General features: G+C 46.0%; 1 protein-coding gene across 8 annotated transcripts in view; it reads right to left on the bottom strand.

Annotated features, from left to right (window-relative positions):
* TRIOBP (TRIO and F-actin binding protein) overlaps positions 1–22560 on the bottom strand; it is a 197255-nt gene that overhangs the window by 68630 nt on the left and 106065 nt on the right. Inside the window, exons 1-6 of one of the 8 annotated variants that reach the window (XM_029590113.1) lie at positions 17346–17601; positions 15141–15197; positions 13594–13662; positions 10610–10699; positions 10020–10129; positions 2539–3112 (exon numbers count right to left, since the gene is read on the bottom strand). In XM_029590113.1, coding sequence (XP_029445973.1) covers positions 2539–3112; positions 10020–10129; positions 10610–10699; positions 13594–13662; positions 15141–15197; positions 17346–17351 — 906 coding nt within the window. In that variant the 5' untranslated portion in view covers positions 17352–17601. Of the gene's footprint in view, positions 1–2538; positions 3113–10019; positions 10130–10609; positions 10700–13593; positions 13663–15140; positions 15198–15370; positions 15401–15919; positions 16013–16201; positions 16265–17037; positions 17150–17262; positions 17318–17345; positions 17602–22560 lie in introns of those variants that run through there. The other 7 variants (XM_029590116.1, XM_029590114.1, XM_029590115.1 and 4 more) reach the window with 7 other exon arrangements.

The raw sequence follows: 22560 nt of genomic DNA, 5'->3' as shown, positions 1-22560 counted from the left end.
ATTAAGTCTCGAGGAGTCCCAAACGTTTACATAAAAGCAGAAAACACTGCTTTTCTGTGGTTCCTCAATGTTGTGAGGATATTAAGTCTGAGGACCCACAGAAAACCACAATGTGAAAAAACTTTTCTAAAAATGTCTTGCCAGCAGTCAGGTTAGGAAAACGAATGCTCAATTTATGGGCACACAGCTACTCCCTCCTGGATGCCCGATGCCATGGACTCCCTAGTGCATCCTTTTTAGTGCAGCAGCTTGTTTGTGTATTGCATCGAGCTCCCAGGAGAGAGGATTGTGCACGCATTAAAAAAAAAAAAAAAAAGTGAGTTCAATTTGTATGCACATTTTTAGCGCATCAGTCTGACAGCGAGTCACATCTGGTGCTCAGTGCATTCTCCCCATCTCACTCCGTCTGGGGATAAGAGAAGCTGGAAGGACGCAAAGGAGGATACTCAGGAAGGAGCACTATGTGCAGAGCCAGCTAGCCATGCCCTGCATGCTGCCCATTAATTCCCATACTCCACGGCTCATCCTATATCAAGGAAGGAGACATGTGCAATTGCACACATGCTCAGAAGTGTGCCACCGCAGGTGTCTTGCTGCTGAGAGCAGAGCCCAGGTACTCGCCTGGATCTGAGTATCAGGTACACCTGCTGGAAAAACATTCATTGAGCGATTATATGCTGCTTGCCATTTTATGGATTTTTATGTGGTTTTGACTTCTATCATCTTTGGCTCCTGTGCCTTTTAATTTACTTATGGAGATTCTACTTATCTACTTTAGTTATTTAATGTGATTATTTTCTATAACTTTCAAATGAATTACTTTACTTGAAATAGATACTACTTTATAACCTTAAAAAAGGTAATATGTTTTTGTATAAATCACCATGGTATTCTGATTAACATTTGCTAAATTTAAATAAAACAGTAGAAGCACTTATTTTTTATATATTCTTATGGCACCCTGACCACAGAATCTTACAGTAAGTGTTAGCAAGATGAGATAAATGGTACTGTGTAAAACAATGGAAGGTCAAGGCGGCAGCCGCAAAATGCTTAACCGGTGGGATAAGCAGGTTCAGGCCAGAAAGCAGAGGTGTAGCATCTAGGATATTCCAGAGGGAAGCTTGCTCCAAAGAGCACAGCCCAAGCCTGAAAGTGTCATGAAAGAAGAAGGGGAGGCTTGCTTAGAGCAGGGGATGCAGAAGAAAGTAGAAGAGCGAGAAAATCCATAACTGGGGAGAAGAAAGGAAAGACTCACTTATAAGGGAGAGCATGAATGCACTTATCAGCAACAGCCAAGTGTCAGTTGCATAGTGCTTCACAGAAAGCAAGTGGAGTATAGCAAGGTAACAGGAGGATAGGATGGAAGGCAGTAACCGGGTAAAAGGATTTCAAAGGCAGTGAAATGGGAGCCATGCTGTGTCACTCCATCTCATGTGCATTCACTGTAGACAGCCTGAAAATCCAACTGATTTGCAGCACTCAAGGATCAGAGTTGTCTAACCCTGAACTAGAGTAATAGGCTGGGAACCAGGAGACCAAAGTTCAAATCCTGCTTCTCTCCTAATGACCTTGGGCAAGACATCTCTTGGTGCCTCATGGAGGCTTATGTTGATTAGCTGGGGGGAGCTGAAGGTAGCTCATTTCAAATTCTGTGTTTTGTTTTAATATGATCTGAGCTGTGTTTTTACATTGTGCACTCTGCTTTGGGCAGCCTTGAGACTGGGAAAGCTATTTAGAAGCGCTTTTAAATAAAATAGTACAATGACAAGCTCACTGAGGCAAGGACTTCTTGTACTTGTATGCAGTTTGTTGTAATCCACCCTAGCATATAGCGTGCTACATAAAATGCCAAAGGACGAGGAGGGATCTCAACTGAAGCTGGAAAATCAAGAGACAGCAAATTTACGGCCATATTTCCCACAGACATAAAATGGGAAAAATCCTTTAGTAAATAACCCCCTTAGAGGGGGCTAGAGCAACAAACAGTGAGCACAGCCAGACAAAGCCGTGTGCGCAAAGCAGGGAAGAGGTAAGGAAGAAAAAAAAAAAAAAAAAAAAAAAGAGTCATGAGCAAAGAAACTTCAAAAAGGCAGCGTTGAGGGCCCCCCACGAGCAGACCCCACTGAATTCAGTTTTCCGACTACTCCCAGGTCTTAATTTCAGTGAAAGCACTGTGTTCAGAATTACTCTCGGCTGCAAGCCAGTAGCCTCAGGTGCAGTTGGAATGGAAGAGGAGAATTACGAGGCGGCAGCAGTGGACCCAGAGTTCACATAACACTAGTGCTTCTGATTTGGTGGCTGGTCTCAGATTACATTCCTCAAAGTAGTAGCAAGCCACAGGTCTCAACTGCAACAGAATGCTAGGGGCAAGCTTTGACCCAACCTTATGTTACATTCACCTTTGGTGTAGTGTGACCGACTATACCCAAAAACCAATTATCGAGCGAAATAGCCCTGATCATGATGTCAAAAGGTGCTGAAAAGAGCCCTGTGTATGCATGCTGGAGCAATGGGGGCACGGGAAAATCCTCTTACCTCTTTTTCAAACAGCTCCTTTGACTCCGAGGTGGTCCTTAAGCTCCCTTTGCCCTGGCCCAGAAGGGCCGTCAATGGGATCTGCTTAGACTCCCTCAGCGGCAGACGCTCCAGCTCCAGCCACTTCCTCTCTATCTCTTCGGCCAGCTTCTGTCTCTGCTCCACGGAAAGGGAGGAATTTAGGGAAGGCCGGTCCCCCACTTTTCTGAGGAGGTCGCTCCAAGCTTCATCCTGCCTGGTGCCCCCGGGAACGGGACCCTCAAACCACTTGCGCCTCTCCTCCGAACGGAGCCCTTGCTCCCGCTCCAGCTCGTCCGCCTTGCTTAGGTTGTCTGGGGCGCGCAGAGCCGCTCGCGGCCGCAGGGAGTTCTCCTGACTCAAAGGTCCTTGGTGCAATGGAGCCAGCTCCACGTAACTGAATGGCGTCTGGCGCAGGTTTGCCGCTTCCAACTTCTTGTTTGCGTTCTGGGTGATGACCTCTGACACTGGACCCAGACACTGTTCCTCTGACCGGACCATGACCTTTTGGGAACTATAACTCCGGAACGAGTTTTCCTTGTTACTGTCAGACAGCCTAAAGCCAAAAATAAAGAGGCAATTGTGAGATGGTATGAAAAGGATGTGTCAAGGCTGCAAAAGAGGGACAGCACCTGAGAGAAGCAGGCTCAGCACGAAGGTGGGGGCAAGGGCAGACATAGAATAAGGAATCCAGCATCAGGGAGGTGAGGCCTGGGCATAGAGTCTGCGCCTTTTGGTGAGGGTAACAAGTATGACAAAATTTCACAGCCTTAGCAAACATTGCATTTTCCACACCTAAAATGCACTCTTGCACTGAATCTGCAAAGATTTAGTCCATTTGGGGAACCTGAAGAAAGCAGTTTATAAGGAAAAAAAAAAATCAGTTTGCAAAGGCTGCTCTTAAAGCAATCCATTCACAGACATCTGCCTGCTGGACTATTTTCTCTGTTTCTTACTTCTGAAATCTATCCACACTACCACCTGGCACTTTTGGGGGTTCTAGACAACTCCTTTTGCAAGTTCCATTAGTATTTTTCTCCTATCCCCATAAATGTGTAAGAATTTCTGAAAAGACCACTGGTATTCCCCCCTTTTCTTTGCTCAAGGCTTTCTTCTAGATCAGCTTTATGAAATATTCTACCCGTCCCTCTGACTGTGTGTGTCTACATTTTCTCCTGGAGCCTATTCCCTGTGGCAATCTCTCATTAACTATGTAGATTTAACCAATTTAAGTTTCTCTTGAACACCCCTCAATAACCAGGTCCCTCTGTGCTTTGATTCACTTCACCTTCATGACATGAAAAGTTATTTTCCCTATTTTCCCACTGAAGCCAGGGCTGATCCTATGCTGCACTGCTTAGCCACCCAGCCTTCTGCACAAGATGAGGCCCTTGTGGACACTAAGCTGGCCAGCACTCACTTCTCTGAAGCACTATGAACTTTTTTTGGCAATGAATTCACTAAGGCAGCCATGTAATCTCTCTAAAGGAGATCCAATGGAGAAATTACTTACCTAATAATTTCATTTTCCTTAGTGTAGACAGATGGACTCAGGACGAATGGATTTATGCTCTCTTGCCAGCAGATTGAGACGGAGTCAGGTTTCAAAGCTGACATCACCTTAGATACAACCCTGCAGTGACCTCAGCCCTTCAATATTCTCTTCAAAAGCCACTGGGGACACACTATTGAAAAAACTTGATTAGAAATGGATAACCATAATTGTACTCAACCAAACACTGAACCCCATAAGTTTATAGATGCCCTGATCTAGAGACTGGATGAGGGCTTACCTGTACTCTCTTGGAATAGATATCTATTCCACAGGCAAATCCTTGGCCAGCCATGGGCAGGATGCTGAGTCCATCGGTCCATGCTAAGGAAAATGAAATTATCAGGTAAGTAATTTCTCCATTTTCCAGCGTGTAGCCAGATGGACTCAGGACCAATGGGATGTACAAAAGCTACTCACCATCGGGGGAGCGGGAGGCTGCCTGCAGCCCAGTTAACACTGCCCTTGCAAGGGCAGCTTCCTCCAGGGCCTGAAAGTCCAGACATCAAATCCTGGAGAAGGTGTGCAAGGACCACCATGTCGCCACTTGGCAGATGTCGACGGGAGACCGCAGTCTAGCTTCCACCCATGAGACTGCCTGAGCCCTGGTGGAATGAGCTTTAACATGAAGGGGTAATGGCTTTCCTGCCTCCACCTCTTTAATCCCGTGAGCTATGGTAGCCTGTGAAGCTGGTTTGCCCTGCTTCCTTCCACTTTGAAGGACAAAACAGGTGGCCTGTCTTTCAGACCGGTTCTGAAACTTCCAGATACTGCACCAAAAGCCTGACATTCAAACGGCAGAGGAGGAGGTATTCTTCCACATCCTTGTGCTTATCTAGGGATGGCAATGAAATAGACTGATTCAATGAAACTCCAAGACTACCTTGGGCAAGAAGGATGGAACGGTATGAAGCTGTAACACTCATGGAGTCATCCGGAGGAATGGTTCCTGATACAATGCCTGTAGATACGTGCCGAGCATATAGCCACCAGGAACACCGTTTCAGGGTTAATAAACACAAGGAAAGACAGCGTAGCGACCGAAAGGAGGGCCCTACCAAAAACTCCAATACTAGATTAAGATTCCAGAAGGGAACCGAGCCACTGTAGGGGTGACTGGAGGTGCTTCACCCCTTTCTGAAAACAGGTCATGCCCGGATGAGTCGACAGGCAGGTTCCGTTCACCTTGTCCCTGAAACAGGAGACAGCCGCTACCTGGACCTTCAAGGAGTTAAGGGTCAAACCTTTATTCAAGCTGTCCTGCAAAAATTCCAGAATAAGTGAGATTTTGACCGGCCGAGGAGGGACACAGTGTTCCTCGCTCCAAGCCTCAAATACTCTCCAGACCCGCACATATGCTAGGGACATAGAGAACTTGTGTGCGGAGTAAGGAGACAATTACTGCTGCTGAATATCCTCGCTTCATCAGGCGAGCCCTCTCAAGGGCCTGCGTAAGAGAGAATTTAGTTGGACCCTCGTGAACAACCAGTCCTTGCAGTAGCAGATCCCTGAGCGGTGGGAGGGGGTCTCCACCAGGATTCTCTGCATGTCCACATACCACAAGTGCCTGGGCCAATTTGGAGCTACTAGTAGGACTAATCCCCTATGGGAACTAGATTCTGCGAATGACCCTGCCCAGGAGGGGCCCACGGAATGACTGTGTATAGCAGCTCCTCTTCCGGCTAGGGCTGAACGAGAGCATCAATTCCCAGGGTCAACTCTTCTGTGACTGAAGACTAGGGGAACATTCGTATTGTGAGATGCGGCCAGCAGGTCGATGGACGGAAGACCCCAGTGATCTACTACCAGCTGAAAGGCTTTGGCCGACAACACCCACTCTCCTGGATCCAGACTCTCCCTGCTTAGATAACCTGCTCTGACATTGTCTTTTCCTGCAATGTGGGAGGCTGATATCATCTGTAGATGTACTTCCACCCATTCCAAAAGGAGATCTATCTCCTGTGACACTTGCTGGCTTTTTGTTCCACCCTGGTGGTTGATGTATGCTAACATTGTTGCATTGCCCGTCATTACATGGACCGCTTGACCCTGGAGTATGTGGCTGAATTGCAGACACACCAAATTGACTGCCCGGGCTTCCAGGCGGTTGTGTTCCAGAGGGCCTCTTCCCTGGTCAAACGCCCCTGGGCCGTCAGTTCCCGACAGTTAGCTCCCTAGCCCCAGAGGCTCGTGTCTGTTGTGAGGACCTACCAGTCTGGAGGGGACAGGGATACACCCCTGCAGCCACCACTGGAGCAGAGAGCATACGTCCATCGGTAAGTGGAGGTGAATCGAATAGTCTTGAGACAGTGGCAGCAGGGAGCGTTGAAGTGGTTGCATGTGTACCCTCGCCCATGGCACTACTTCCAGGATTGCCAAACAGAATACTGAAGATAGCTCCACACCAACGGGTGTATCGTGTTCATACCCACTTGGGACATCAACTTCTTTATCCGCGTGGTCAGGAGGAAGACCTTGCCCTGCTTGGTGTCAAACCAGACTCCCAGATATTCCAAGGACTGGGAGGAGACTGCTTTTATCCAGGTTTATGAACCAATTGAGTTCCTGAAGCAAGGTGGTCACCCTGAGACTCTTCCATAGACTTGGCCCACATCAACCAGTCATCCAAGTAAGGATGCACCAGGATTCCCTCTTTTCAACGCTGCCACTACAACCATCATAATCTAGAAAATGCTCTGGGGGTGGTGGCTAGGCCTTAGGGCAGTGCCCGTAACTGATAATGGTGATCCAGTACTGCAATGTTCTTGCTGGATTGGAATATGTAAGTAGGCCTCAGATAGGTCTAGGGAGGTTAAGAACTCCTAATTGTACAGACATCATGAAGCGTAGAGTTTCCATGCGGAAATGAATCACTCATACATGTCTGACGCTCGATGTCCAGGATGGGGCGAAAGAAACCTTCCTTCTTGGGTACAATGAAATAGATGGAATAGCGCTCCATATTTTCCTGGGGCGCAAGTACTGGAATTATAGCCCTCATCCTGAGGAGCCTTAACAGGGTAGTCTCCTCTGACTGCTTCTTGTGCTGGGAGTGGCAAGGAGATATCATGAATATATCCCAAGGAGTGCTGCAAATTGCAGCACATATCCTTCTATGACCTCCAGTACCCATATGTCCAAAGTGATCGACCCACCATCGGTAGAAGAGGAACAGTCAACCCCCTATCTCCTTGTTCTGAGGGTGGGTCAGCAAAACTTCACTGGGGGGTTCAGGACAAACCTGAACCAGAGCCTGACCCAATTCGCTTCCAAAGAGGAGTGATCCTTTAAAAGGCAACTTTATGAGATTTGCCTCGGAGGTTGTGTCTGATGACCAGCTCCACAGCCATAGCTGCCTTCTAGCTACCACCACTGAGGCTACTCTTCTGGCCGAGGTACAGACTAGATAGGAGCCCACATCAGCTAAAAAGGCAGCAGGTTCCATAACCACTCTGGAATTCGTCCCGAGTCATCCACTTCCCGAGACACGAGCAGGCACAAACGAGCTACCAGGGCACAACAAGAAGCAACCTGTAAGGTCATTGCAATTGAGTCAAAGGTCTGTTTAAGGATGGACTCCATCCGCCTATTGTGTGCATCCTTTAAGGCCGCTCCTTCCTCCACTGTGATAGTTGTTCGCTTAGAGACGTCACAGATCAATGCATCTACTTTAGGGAAACGCAAATATGCTCTCGCTGCTGGATCCAGTGGGTATAGATCTTTTGATGCTCATCCACCTTTAAAACTTACTTCTTACTTACTTACTTGATTCCAGGTCAATCAAGTCCTGAATGGCTTCCAGTACTGGAAAGTAGCAAGAGGCTTTCTGTAGGGAAAGCCAAATGGGATTCTTCTTTGGTTCCGTCACAAAGTCTGCCCTGGGCTCTCCCAGCATCTTCAGGGTATGGGAAACCAGGATCTGCAATTCATCTCTATGGAAAAACCGTGTCTGATACAGTTCTAAACCAGAGGGATTTCCCCCATCTTCCAAGGAATCTGGATACTCTCCTTTGTCCATGCCGTCTGGGTCCCTGCCAGGTATACCCTTGGTAAGTCAAGGCATGCCTCAAGGTCTGCCGACAGGACTGGGAGAAGAAGGGTTTACCGACTGAGGTTCTGTCCGGACAGGGGCAAGTGAGGTAGAAGACTGCGCCTGTATGAAGGCCTTGAAAGAATTCCACCCAAGCGAATGCGCCCGGGTCCATGCCTGGCCCAGGATGTACTGGGGTAGATACTGCTAAACTTCCCTCTCCCATGGATGACCAGATCCGGGGTACTCTCATTTAAGGCTGTGAATGACCCATCCTCTGAATAGGAGGAACCGGGCTTAGCAAAGTCTGGGGAGGCCAACTCTCCCTGGGCTTCCTCAGTGCTGACATAAGTAAGAATCCAGGTTAGACCGTGCAGCCCTAATATGACAAGCAGCGCAGAGAGAAAGGCACTTATGTTTCTTTGCTGCCGGAGCCATTGGCAACGGTAACTGCATGTTCAGATGGCCCGCGCTTAAAATTTTTAATGCACAGATTTCAGGTGCGCAGTGAGGCGCACGCACAACCCATGCGCTCGGCATTACTTGTGCACGTACGTACGTGAAGTTATGCTCGTAGCCTGTGTGTCATTATGTGCACACCGAAGCTCTATGTGGGCAATACAGGCACAAAAATGCACGCAAGATGGAGCCGCCATGGCCTACCACACGGTGTGCCGACCAAGCCTAAAGCGAAGCCTAGCCCACAGGGGGCCGCTCAACCCGCTCGGAAGCCCACTTCCCCTTACCCCAACGAGATCAGGAACGACACTGGTACAGCGCTCTGAGCAAGACAACTGGAGGAAGTCTTACCGATACCCCTCCAATGACTGAATTGGAAGGCAAATCTTTAAAAAAAAAAAAAATTTACTTACCTGGGCTCAATGCTTACTGGCTGAGTACAGAGACTGTCTCTGGCTGTGGGGGAATTGGGCTTTGGCTGTCACCACCACGCTCAGCTTCCTGCATCCACTGCATTTCACAGCTGCTTCAGCAACGAAGTCCATGCCGAGAACCGGCTACCGGACCAAGGCACACCTCTGAGGGATCTGAAATCGAATTCTCAACTAGGAGAAGGACCATTAGTTATCACCACAGGAGAGCAGGCCTCAATCTTTTCTCCAATTTAAAAGTAGAATTTCTTCTTCCAAAAGGTGCAGCAATCCCCATATGGAGAGCAGTCTGCATCTGCTGAAGATGGAGAAATACTCAAGGGCTGAGGTCACAGCAGGGGTGTATCTAGGGTGAAGTCAGCTTTGCAACCTAACTCCATCTCCTGGCAGGGGAGAATAAACCCACTGGTTGTGAGTCCACCTGGCTACTCACTAGGAAATGGAGGATTCAAGATTTACCAGTACACTGCCAACAAGGATAAGCTCTGGAACTACAAAGGGCACACGCATACCGGCAAGTCATTTTCAGCATACAATTTCTTGATGTAAAAACTATGTTAAGTCCCTTAAAAAACAAACCTACCAAAATGTGCAGACAGGCTCCGAGTCAGGGGTGAGCCTAAATCAGCTACCATCTGCGGACTTTAGTATAAAACATACCAGGATGTTGCTAAAGGAAATGTTTTGATTATGCATGGCGTTTTATTTGTGTTTCAAAACCATAAACGACTTTGGATTCCCTTTTAGGGAAGGAAGCAGGTATATATTCCTAAAATAAATTTAAAGTGTAAAAGTTATTCTTCAGAAAAGAATAAGTAGTTAAAGAACCCCATCATAAAGTTATTCTTCAGAAAAGAATAAGTAGTTAAAGAACCCCATCAGTACTCACGCCTTCAATAACCATAGCAAAATCTGAGAAAAGAAAGGCATACCTAGAAACTTAGTGCAATACTGTGTGCGTAGGTGATATGGGATAATTAAAGAGACATACTTTGTGACATCTGGTGCACTTGTAGGACGGACATTTTTCCTCAGAGCCTCAATCCAGTTCCTCCGAATGCCCGATGTCATTGCTGACAATGTGAAAACTGCCTCCTTTGTCTAGGAAGGAAGAAAAAAAATGGTATCTGTAGCAGTGCTAGAGGTACCTTGAAGAAGAACAGCCTTGTTGCTAATAATTTAGAATGAGCCAGATGCAAGAATCATCACACTGGGAGGGGCAGAGCCAAGCTGTGAAATTACAGGCTGTAAATAAGGTTATGAAATAGTGACTGCTTACTAAAAACTCTTCAAGTTTTAATCCTCAAACACTAAGGCAGGGCTTCCCTTTTCTGATATGCGCTGCAGCAACTCAGGCCATGTTGCTATTGATCAGTCAATAGAGCAAGAGGGCACATCAGAAGTCTGTAGACATGTTACTGGGGGAATGAGTAGAGAGTTAAGGGGGGGCCCTCCTTTCACAGGTGCAGATGACTCATTTCTCAAGGTATTTGTTTAAACGGTTAGCCACTCAAATTTCAGTAGTTTAAGTAATTAACTTTTTAAACAATATTTACACTCTTAGCTGTAAACCACACTCACATGGATTTGGAAGCCATAATTGCGCTGAACAGCGAACTCCGTTACATCCAAACAGGATCGCAGATCAATCTCACCATCCAGGTCATCTGCCTGAAAGAAAAAGTATGTGGGGTTACAAGTTATCAAGCAGCATACTCTGGGATACCTCACCATAGGACACCAGTATGAAACCCTGCACCCCGAACTAGACAGCGTATCTTATCAATCCTGTAAAAAGTATTACTGGAAAAGCTAACCATTTGTTGTGAAAGTGTTGGATCATATGACAGGCTGCACATGTGAAAGCTTCAGTTGAAGGAAGGATTTTATCAATTGAAAATTCACATGTATTTGTGGTATCTTGTTGATCTTATGGACAAAACCTTGGGTCAAAGAAAGAATAAACAGATCACAAGCTGGCTGCTTTATATAGAAATCACTGATCTTGAGGTGCTTGGTTATTATACCAGTACCATATTCACAGTACTGAACCATAAGAGGTTTTCTAAATCCAAAAAGATACTGTACCTACAGAGCCAAACACCCGAGATACCTCAGTAGAGTCCACACAAAGCACTTCCTGGGGAGTGCACCAAGAGTTACCTTCTGTGTTATGTATTTGTTGAATCCTTGGTGCAACAGAAATCTTACTGCGTTTCAGTGGTAGTTTGGCCATTTAGCAAATTGGAACCCAAATATGCATGTTTTCCACAAACCACTGTATTTCTGATATACTGTACATATCCTGAGCATGCAACCACCAAGACTCTAGCTGTGGTAAAATAGAAACCAAGCTGCATACTGTTCATGAGTGCCTAACGAAGATCACTGCCAGATCACAAGATCTGCATTATATGACCATGAAGAACTCTTATCACATGGCTTAGCAACTATGCACACTGAATGAATTACACAAACTCATGTGATGAACAAAGGAGATGAAAATATTTTCCCTGTGCAATGGGTAATGCTCTCACATATACCCACACAAAATCTCACCTCCCCCCCTCCAAAAAAAACAATTATATATATTTCTCTTAAATTAATTTTTCCTCAAGCAAATTTAGGTTTGGCAGACCACTTGGGTTCCTTTGCCCTTCCAGGTCAATAGAAACCAAAGTCCACAGCATCAACAGACTTCGCTTAACTATCCAGGGCTTCTCCCCTCTCATCCAGTCTTGACGCTGCAATTATCAGCCAGATGCTACAGATCACAGCACGTGGACTCCAGAGTCCAGCACACATGTACCCCAAGTCTGGCCCTGTGCTTACTATTACTGAAGAATGGAAGACACTTCCCCTCCCAGCTCCCCAGAGGGCTATTCATCTTCACCTCTGCAGTATACCCAGCCACAGCCAGACCAAACAGCAGAAGCCATGCCAGGGAATCAAATCTCATTCTTTAATACAGCACTGGCTCTCCAAATATACTTTTAAGGCACTTTTATTTCTGCAGTACCACAGACCTCTCTCCTCCTCCATATTTAGTCAACAAGAGCTCACATTCCACAATGCAACAGGAGAGGATGACTACAAACTGAAAAAAAAAAAAAACCAAACAAACACCACACTAGCAGTCACATAATACAAGCCCGGAAATTTAATTTTGGGAGAAAACTTCAATTACTCCCCCAGCCTTTTTCTAGGAGTGCGGAGAGACTTCCTCGTCTAGGCTACTTGTGCTAATCAAATTCATTTTGAAGGCCATCCAAGCAGTCCACCAACAAGAAAGCTTAGCAGATGTTCAGACAGGGCAATGATATGCATGCACACTGGCTGCTTTCACAACCCAGTGACACCTATGACCTGCTTCAGGTCAAGCATGTGAAAATATGCAGGAACTTAAGAGGCCACTAAAGCAGTGGATTGATTTCAATTCAAGTTTTAGCAAAATAAAAAAAAAAAGCAAATGACCAGGGAATGATGCTAATGACTGCTGGAGAGTTCAGGGTAGGGCTATGGAAAACGTTTTTTTAAAGCCATGAGAAGAGTGGGACCTTGGCCTTCAAAAAAGTATTTTTCAACCTATTTAGAGAATGCTAATGCAAAGAAACAGGCAGGACAAGGCAGAAGGTCACTACAGGCCTTGCTCAAACATGCCCAGAACCGAGCATAAAGAGAGCACTGCTGCCTCTCTAGCCTTACAAGGCATACTGTACCTGGGAAGGAAACAAAACCCACCCACAATCCAGAAAACCCAAGTCTGTACCAGCTCTCGTCCCATCAGCAAATTGTTTTGCAAAACTGCCATAAAAGGTCAGTCATGTAGAACTGGCAAGTCCCATGGCATTTTTTTTCCCCCTAGCAGCCCTAAGGGGAAATCAGCCAGGTACACTGCCGGGCCACATGTTTCACACACACACAACAGCCCAAACAGCTCTGAAACTGAGCTGGCAAAGCCATTTTATTTTCAAGCTGTTTTTCATTGAGTGGTTTTGGCCCACCCTTCCTTTTCTTTCAAAGGCAAAAAGGGGCGGGGGGAGGGGGGGCGCAAACTTGTGAGATTATCAAAAAAACACAGCACCAGCTAAAAGTCGGAACTGTACCGGGATGTCACTAAGCATTGTGAAAGCTGGACAGCACATTCTGCCACAGGATTGTGCCACACCATTTAGATGTCATCGCTGCATTCCAGAACTTATTAGCCAATGAGAAGGCTCTGGCACCATGATCGCTGAGAGCACCATCAGGCTGTCAAGCACCTGAGAGCGGATTATACAATGCTCCATGTAGGAGCACCGTGATCAGCTCCTGTACTTTGACAAGTGTTGACTAGAACACAATGCATGCTGACAAAGCCCCTGCCAGAGCAGCCTCTCCACTGACTGGTATCACACTGACTGGACTGTATCAACTCATTTACTTGGGACTAGCAATGAGGATTTCTCAAAGTTATTTCATAACATATGAATTGGCAGGGAATTGGCCTCTGTGCCAGTCAGGCTTGGGATGAGCTACTGGAAAGGAGCCGCCCCCCCCCCCCCCCCACCTCCAGATCTGCTTACCTCCTCAGCATTGGAGTCCCTATAATAACGCAAGCTCGAATCTGTCAGCACAAACCAGCGCTTCTTCCACTGCAAGGTCAACAAAAGGGAAACAGTACATATTTTGTCACCACACACTTCCTACAAACTGCATCCCAAAGAATCTTGTACACACATTTGGAAACTTAGATTGCAAAGCCCAAATCTTACATCGCTATGCCTAAACATCCAGACGCTTGAAAATCTGTCTTTATGGTTACTTTCCTGCTCTGAATTTCCAGAGACAGAATCAGTTGTAAAATGGAACCTTAGGCTGTGGAACCTTATTTCACCAATATTAAAATAAAACATAGGGCAGCAGTATCTGAGCTTTCTGCATCTCCAAGGATATATGTTGCCTTGAGAATTCATGAACTACAATGACCTTGGATAATTCTTATGCTGGTCCAATAAAACATATGACACTTTACTAAGAAGTCATTTTTCTCCAGGCACAACTAAGAGAGCTCTAACCCTTCTGACATAGGTGGAAAGATTGCTTCCTTGCCTCAAGATTAAAAAATGGCATTAAGTTTCTGGATCAGAAACTTCTCATACCATCAAATTTGCAGAATCCTACCCACAAAGCTAGATTTGTTCTAAAGACTCTTCTAATTTCACTGTCATTGTAACCACAATTTCCAACTAGTGCTAATCCTTTCCTCTGAAGGTGCTGAAACCTACATAAGTGCAGGCTAGGTCAGACCAGTAATCCACTGAACCCAGCATCCTGTCTTCAGTATCTCTTGGAAGTACTTGAAAGATTCCTTCCTTGTTACTTGTTCCTAGAGATAGGAGTGGTCATCCCTAAATCTGCTTTGTCCAAATCTTTTTTAAACTCAGCTATGCTATCAACTTTGACCACATCCTATGGCAACAAGTTTCACAACTTAAGAATTTTTTTCTCAGTGTACTTAAGTTATTTAAAAATCTACTTCATAGTTTCATGCAGTGTCTTTGAATCTTAGCACTAACTGAAAGGGCAAATAACCATTCCCTTTTTATCTGTTCCACCCCCCTCTATCACATTCCATCAGTTATCTCTGCTTTAAGCCTCTCTTAAGGGAGCCCTTCCCTCACCGTTATCATATATATATATATACACACACTTTTTTTTTTTTTTTTAAGATTGAGCGAGCAGAACTAAACACAACACTCAAGGTGCAGTCACACCACAGATCCATTTTAACTTTAAAAAATGTTCCTTTAGCTCTAAGTCCTAGATATGGCTCCAGGGTAGAATATCTGCAAAGTCCATTGGTACAGGTTCATTTAAGTGTATCCCAGTTATAGTCCAGATCAGAGTTTTTCATTGGACAATCTTACAACATATGCACACTTGTTTAGCTTCAGTTGGGTTCCCATAGGGTATTAGTAAAGAATCATTTGCATTTTAAAACCAGTGCACAAAGCAAAACATCAGATATGAAGAACTGCACATTACTCAAAGGGGCATAAATAAGAGCTTCCCAGTCTCTGTCTGTGCTATAAACACATACAAAAATAACAGAAAAATGAACCAATCTTACCTCTTTCTGATCATCCAGCAAGGACATCCATCCTTTCTTGAAGTTCAAGAGATCTGGCTATGGAGGAAAAAACATGAAATTGGTGAAGATTCAGTATAAGAATAGGTACTGCAAGTCAGGTGTGAAGTAGTCTTTGGAGGGCTGGGTATGTACAGGCTGGGGGGGGGGGAAGGGTCTCTGCTTTGCTGGAAAAGCAGGATAATTTTAGTTTATTTAAATTATATAATTACATGAGCAAAAAGCATTCTGAAATCATCTGATAACACTTGTTTCCTTTAACATCCAGGTACTGCTGTCAGGTTACCCAAAATGCTCCCCAGATTTGAGGTGCTTCAGGTTAGGATTGAGAGACACAGGCAGATCTGTGTGTGGGATCTCGGTAGGCAACGGGTACACCAGATCAGATTTAAGTACATTACAAGTCAGGATTATGAAGCTTTGGCGAAAGTGGGCGGTGGGTGCGCTTGTGTTTGTAAGACATCAGCTCCCTGAAGTTAAGTTTGCAAACTGTTTTACACCCAAAACAGGGCGGAGGAGATTCAAACAATCCACACACCCGTACTCGCCAACTCCAATGGAAAGAAAAAAATAACTTGAGCAAAGAATCCACAGATTCCCCCCCGGTACTCAGCGCGGGCCCGGCAGTGGTCAAGAAAGGAGCCGGGACAGCGTAGTGCGTGCAGGGTGGTGGAAAGAAGCGCTCCAGAAGCTGGGCGACTCCCCCTCCTCTTCTCCCTCAGACTCGAACGCCGCCCCTCCCCGGTACCCCCTGATCGCACCTCTCCCGCCACCGCCGCTCTCCCGCCGAGCTCCATGAACCGCCCCGCGCGTGCCTCTCCTGCCCGGGAAGCGCGCGCCCCTCGCAGTCTTCCCAGCCCCCACGCCCCGCCCACAGTTTCGCCAAGCTACCTCTCATTGGACAAGCTCAGGGACACGGGGTAGGGGAGAGCAACCCCAGCCAATCGCCACGTTGTCCATCCCTGTGACATAGGAGGGGGCGCGGCAGGGTAAATTTACACATAGGGGAAGGACGCCCGGGCGTTCTTCCCCCTCCGTCTCACCCATCTACGACCTCCCGCACAGCTGCCACTTTTCTCTCTCTCCTCCATGGTCCTGCCAAGGCATCTAGCAGGTTATTTTGGCGTCAGGTGAAAGCTTGTGTTTACACTTGCACTTCCCTGAAAAGACTCGGAATAATTATGAACCTGGCCAAAGGCAAACGAGGAGTCAGGATACAAAACATCTAAGATTAAAAAAAAAGGGCCAGCGTAATCCTAGATTACGAGCCGCACATGCGCACATCTCCCTTTCCGGATCTGGTCGGCTTTCCTCCTTTTAACGCATCCCGTATGGATCACGTACATTAAAAAAAAATGAATTAAACTGCCGCATGCACCGTAAACACAGGTCAACATTTCTGCGACAGCTGTGTGGAGCGTAAGTGAAATCTGATGAGAATCCCGGTCAGCCCGTATACGGCCACTCCACCTCACCGTTTCCCTACAAACAGTTTCACGCAGTCAGCAAGTCTGGTTGAAATTCTTAAGACACCGGACATGGGGGCATCGGCTCTCACCACATCTGATTATTATTCCAGTTAGATGCACAATAAGAGTATATTACTGTAACTATTGAGAAAACAAGCCGCATCGGACGTGTTACTGGGTTTTCCAGAATAAGTGTGTGAAATAAATTACGTTTTAAATATCCTACCCAGCCACCCCCCCCCCTTTTTTTTTTTTTTTTAAATGAAGGGGGTCAATCATAGATCTACAAAATACAAGTCTGTAGCGACCAGAGTGAAACTGCACTCCTTTCCCCTCCAAGCCATCAACAGCTCCTTCCCATTTGGTACAAATTAAAGTCTCTGCAAACTCCGATCGCTATAAATGCTAACTTCGCTGTTTTTCACCTTCCCGTTGCAAAAACCGGTGGGGGGGGAGAGAGGGACTACAGGTGGTAGAACACCGGTCGGTTCTCGGTAGGCTCTAGCGCCTTACAGAAGGCTCAAAGCTGCTCCCCCCCCCGGAAGCCCACCAACACTGTAAGCAGGATGACGGAAAAAAAGTCTCACATCCAGACCAAGCGCAACGGCAGCAGCCGCCACCAATAAGGGCCACACCTTTGCACGACGGCAGCGGCTCCGCCCGCCCCTGGAGAAAAAGAGCTCTCGCTCACCGCCGGGACACTCATTCACGCACTCACCGTCATGGTGCATAAGCAGGAGCCGCTCCTACTCCCTGTCTCTGGGGCCTTCTCCCTTCTAGTTTTAAAACGTTACATTAACCATTAAAAACAAACAAAAAAAACAAACAAACCACTCTTGAAACTTTAAATTGAAAAATTCACTCATAATTTCCATGTGTTAATGCCCCGCCCTCTCCGACTTTGCTTTCACCAGTTCGAGGTCTACTCTATCTGCCCAGAACATTTTTTTTTCTTTTTCTTTTTTTTTCACTTTGCTTTTAAAACTTCTTGGGAGCGGTCATGCAACCAATGGCATGCCAGCAATGGGATAAATATATATATATTTAATAAAAAAAAAAAAAAAAAGCCAAACAAGGCGCCTAATTTGCCCGGTTGAACCAATGAGGAGAGAACGTAGGAAGTTGAAAACCCAATAGGAAGAGACAGAATTGGTTAAACCAATGGCAAGAGGTGGTTTTATCTGGTGACCCAATAGCCAGGCAGGATGGTGAGGCTGAGGCAATGGGGGGGAAAGGGCGTGCGCTTGGCTGGCTCCTCCCCCGTGCTGCCTTTATGGGGGAGGGGGAGATTTGTTTTAAAGTGTAATAGTTAGGTTGGGTAAAAAGGACTCTTTTTAGTAAATAATTAGTAAGTGTATATGCATATCGGAACGTTTCTAGGGGTTTTGGGAGAAAGAAACGTGTTCTATTTTTTTTTTATTTTTTTTTTAAAGCTTAAAATTACCAAATGTGCTTTTCAGCCCTGCCTCATCTCGAACGTCAGTATTGGGGAAGAACGGACCGGAGTGGGCATGAAGGCTTATGTGATCTTCAGCTCTTCTTTCTCCTCTTTTAGGAAGCAGTTTTCCCCCACCCGAGTAGATATAAAATGCCCAGGCACGTTTGTATACGTGGATCTGGCAGCTCGTTTTCCAAAGGAAGCTAGCCGGCTAGTTTCCTATTGAAAGTTAGCTACACGGTATGTGGATTTGGCATCTATCTGCACTGTGAATACGTACAAGAAAACACGTGCGTGTATTTGAAAATCAAATGTTCTCATGTCTGTTCCCCTCTTCTATCCAGGGAAGGCCCAGCTGAATATATGCAGTCTGAGGCTATATCCTTTAAAACGTGTTCTTCCTTGGGAGTTAGCCCTTGGTGGAATGAACCAGAATTTTTTTTTTCCCGTGGGCTATAGCGGGAGCTCGTTCTTGTCTTGGTTGCCCAACATCAATTGACCGAAATGTATCCTCCCAGCAAGTCATTTTAGGGCCAGACACACTAAAGAGCTTTTTCCCATTTTGTGCCTGGGAGTAATGATTTGTACATCTGGTCCTTAGCCTAGCAACTGCAAGCTAAGACTGTATTTATCCATTCAGCTCCTGGAGACTCCAGCATGGAGGACTACCTAGCAGCCTGACTTGTACTCCAGGGATCAGCATTATAAGTGAAACTGATTAATTTCCATGCAAATTTCATTGTATTAGAAATATGGTTATCATGGAAATAGATAAACAGTAAAGTCAACATAACAGTTGTAATAGCAACATAACACTTTAGACCAAAGATAGTGGAGAGTGAAAATCTTGCCTTTTTGTTTTTTTCTAGACATTCAGAAGAGTTACTTAATGCCTTTATTTCCCATCCTTCCCTTCTACTAAAAACACAGCCACTATGTCACAACCCTAATCTATATTACTCTTACTGTGGATGCATAGAATACAAACTGTGAGCAGTTTACATACATACCTGAATGGGCTGAAATCCCTATAGCTTTCTGTCCTTGCATTAGAAAGCACTCATTTTTACCTGTAACTTTATATAGTATATGTGCACAGCAGAAAGTAAAGTTGCTTACCTTTAACAGGTTTTCACCATGGACAGTAGAACAAATCAGCCACACACGTGGGGGACGTCATTCGATGGCACTGTGATGGAACATGATCCCTCACAAGTCAGAGGGAAAAAAAACAAAAACTCAGAGCATGCACAAGGCTCCTTAGTCTCTTTACTAGCAAAGCTTCAACTAAGGGGGAGGGCTTGTGTGGTTGATTTCTCCTGCTGTCTATGAAGAGCAACTTTGCTTTCTCTGTAGACAAGCAAGTTCAAATATAGCTGCACAAGTTGGGACTCCCAAGCTGATGGTTGTGTATTTAATTTTAACTGGACAAGTGCAAAGTGATGCATATAGGGAAAAATAACCCTTGCTGTAGTTACACAATGTTAGGTTCTGTCTTAGGAGCTACCACCCAGGAAAGAGATCCAGGTGTCATAGTGGATAATATATTGAAATCGTTGGCTCAGTGTGATGTGGGGATCAAAACAGCAAACAATGTTAGGAATTATTAAGAAGGGAATGGCAAATAAAACGATGGATGTCATAATGCCTCTGTATTGCTCCATGGTGAGACTAGTTTCTTGAATACTGGGTGCAATTCTGGTCGCTGCATCTCAAAAAAAGATATAGTTGCACTGGAGAAAGTGCAGAGAAGGGTGACCAAAATGAGCATGGAACGGCTGCCCTATGAGGAAAGGCTAAAGAAATTAGGGCTGTTCAGTTTGGAGAAGAGACGACTGAGGGGAGATATGATAGAGGTCTACAAAATCATGAAAGGACTTGAACAAGTTAATGTAAATCAGTTATTTACTCTCTCAGATAATAGGACAAGGGCAAATTAGGAACACATTGGCAAGGAAGGCCACTAGGAGGTCTATGGCACAAATTTGGCTGCTAGGCAGTCTCCCTGCTAGCAGGAACCTCACTGGGCCACACTCTGCCCTGCTCTAGCTGCCGCCTTGAAGGCTGCATGATGCAGCAAGTTCTGCCCTATATGAACCCCTCATGGTTTGCTTGGGGCCTCCTCATTGAGTCACCTCAGCTCCTTGCTTTGGCTAACCTTGTCTTGTCTTTCCTTATGGCTTTAGGGGCCTTCTTGCCTAGCATTGTTCCCAATGTGGCCTGTTTTAGGCCTTCTTGTCTGAACCAGTCTTGCCCCTGTTCACTCCCTAGTTCTTGTCTGGGCCACTCTTAGTCTGTTGCTATTTTGTCATATTTACCTTGTCTTGCCATTGGTTCCTTTGCCTGTTTCTGTGTATATCTTGTCCTGTTCTTGAGTTCCTGGCCTGTCATGTCCTGTCACCTTCCTGCTTCCCTTGGATCTCTTGGTGGCCCTTCTTGCCTGTGGGTGAAGTCTCTCAGCGACTTAGCCCATCTGTGTATTTTTACTTTGTGTTCCAATGTGGCCTGTTTAAGCCTTCTTGTTTTGTTCTGTTTGTTCCTGTGTACTTTGCCTGCTTATTTGTTTGTCCTGTTTCCTGTAGGCCTCCCAGTGTCCTGTCTAGGTCTCCCTATGGCCTAGCCTTTCTGTACCTTGTTCCTGTGCCTTGTCTAGTTCCCTCAGTGGTTTATCTAGCCTGTCTAGGCCCTGCTGTGCACCCTTGTTCCAGATTAGCCCACATTTTACCTGGTTTCTGCCTTGTCTCTCTATGCTTCTTCCCTGCCCAGCCTTGCCTTCCCAGTCAGCCTTCATCGGACTGATCTTCGTTGCTGACCCAACTGTCTTTTGATATTACCTCTGTTTGATCTTTGCCAACCCCAGTTTTGGCATTCACTCCGTCCTCATCTGACCACTGCCAGTCCTGACCCTGGCCCTCCATGCACCGTGCCAGAGAAGTCCTGCCAGCAGCTAGAACTTGTGGGCCCAACCCAAGAGAGATGGGGATGGGGGGGGGGGGGGGGGTGGATGGACAAGCAGAAGACCTTGCCCTGTTCTCTTGTAGAGCCCTGTAACACTTTTCTTGGGGGAATACCTGAATCCAGCCTGCCTGATCATGATACCTAGACAAAGCCAAGGGCAAGGCAAGGAACCAAAACAAGGATACTAAGCAAGAGTACATAGATAAGAGGCCAAAGGCAGAGAGGAGACTCCATGCTTAAGTGAGGAGTAACCAGTGATGGAGAGTTTTATAATGCTGATCTTCAAGGTGGAGACTACAGCAGGTCCGAGTAGCCTATTGAGGATCCCTACTGATAGGAGGCTGCCTAGCAGCCAGCTTCATTACAGTAAACTCCCCTTCTAGGAATCCCTCCCCCAAGGTCCCAACTGGCAGGAGGGCTCTGGACATCTAGAGTGGAGCAAGGCAGAAACCAGGTGCCTGGAACAGAGATGAATCCATCAGTTAAGTGGTGACTTGGACACTTCAGATACCACTTGGGATAAGGGCTTGAATGCTGCAGGTGTAACCAAAAACAAAGGCCTAGACGCTGAGGATGCAACCTAGAGCAGAGTATAGACTTGAGCAGTAGGGAGAATAGGCACTGGCTTCATCAAAGTCATAGCAGGCATAGTCTGAAGCCTGGGAACGGTGGGTGCTGCCAGAAACAAAGGCTTAGGTGCTGCGGATGCAGCCTGAAGTGGGGTTTTTGAGTGTGCTGCAGAAATAGCCAGAACAGGAGTAGCTGGATTGGAGTCTGCCTGAAATGGAGTCATGGTAGGAGCTGGTTCAGCTTGCTGTGGAGACGTGGCTGGAAAAGCTAGCTCTGCCTGGAACAGAGTTATGACTGACACTTGCTCAGCTTGGCATTGCAAAGATGTAGCAGAAGCTGTTAGCACTAGCAAAGGCACTGCAAGCTTCATTGGTGGCTGGACAGAGGCTGCTGGAGTTACTGTGAATGGAGGTTTTGAATGGGTAGGCAGCACAGCCAGTGACAAGGTCTCTGGTGCTGCTGTGACAGAACCAGCCTGGAGAAAAATTCTGAGCACAGAGACTGGTACTGCCTGGGAAGCAGCTTGCAGGAGGGTTCGTGGTGCTACACTGATCCCGACCTGGAGTAGCGTCTTGCTGGGAGTGGCAACAGATGCAGCCTGGAGCAGGGTCTTTTTTTTTTTTTTAATTTATTTTTATTAAGTTTCCAAATAAACACAAGTATATACTTGTACCAGAAAAACGAGATACATAAAATAGAAAATATTCTCATCATAATTATTTACCCAAAAGAAAAAAAAAAAGACATCAGATATCTCCATGCATCTCATTAAATAGGAAAAGGAGAGACCAAGGATTTTCAGAGCGAAAAAAGAAGGGGAAATAAGATAAAAGGATGGAGCCAGGGCCTTTGAATCTGTTGTAAGCACTTCCGGGGATACAGTCTTTAAATCTGCTGTGGAAAAAAGCTGGAACAGAGGATTAGAGGCTGCAGAAGAAATATAGACTAAACAAAACAAGACCGTTGC

The sequence above is a fragment of the Rhinatrema bivittatum genome, chromosome 2 (assembly GCF_901001135.1).
Source record: "Rhinatrema bivittatum chromosome 2, aRhiBiv1.1, whole genome shotgun sequence".
NCBI classification, from domain to species: domain Eukaryota; kingdom Metazoa; phylum Chordata; class Amphibia; order Gymnophiona; family Rhinatrematidae; genus Rhinatrema; species Rhinatrema bivittatum.
This window is presented reverse-complemented; position numbering and strand designations above follow the sequence as displayed.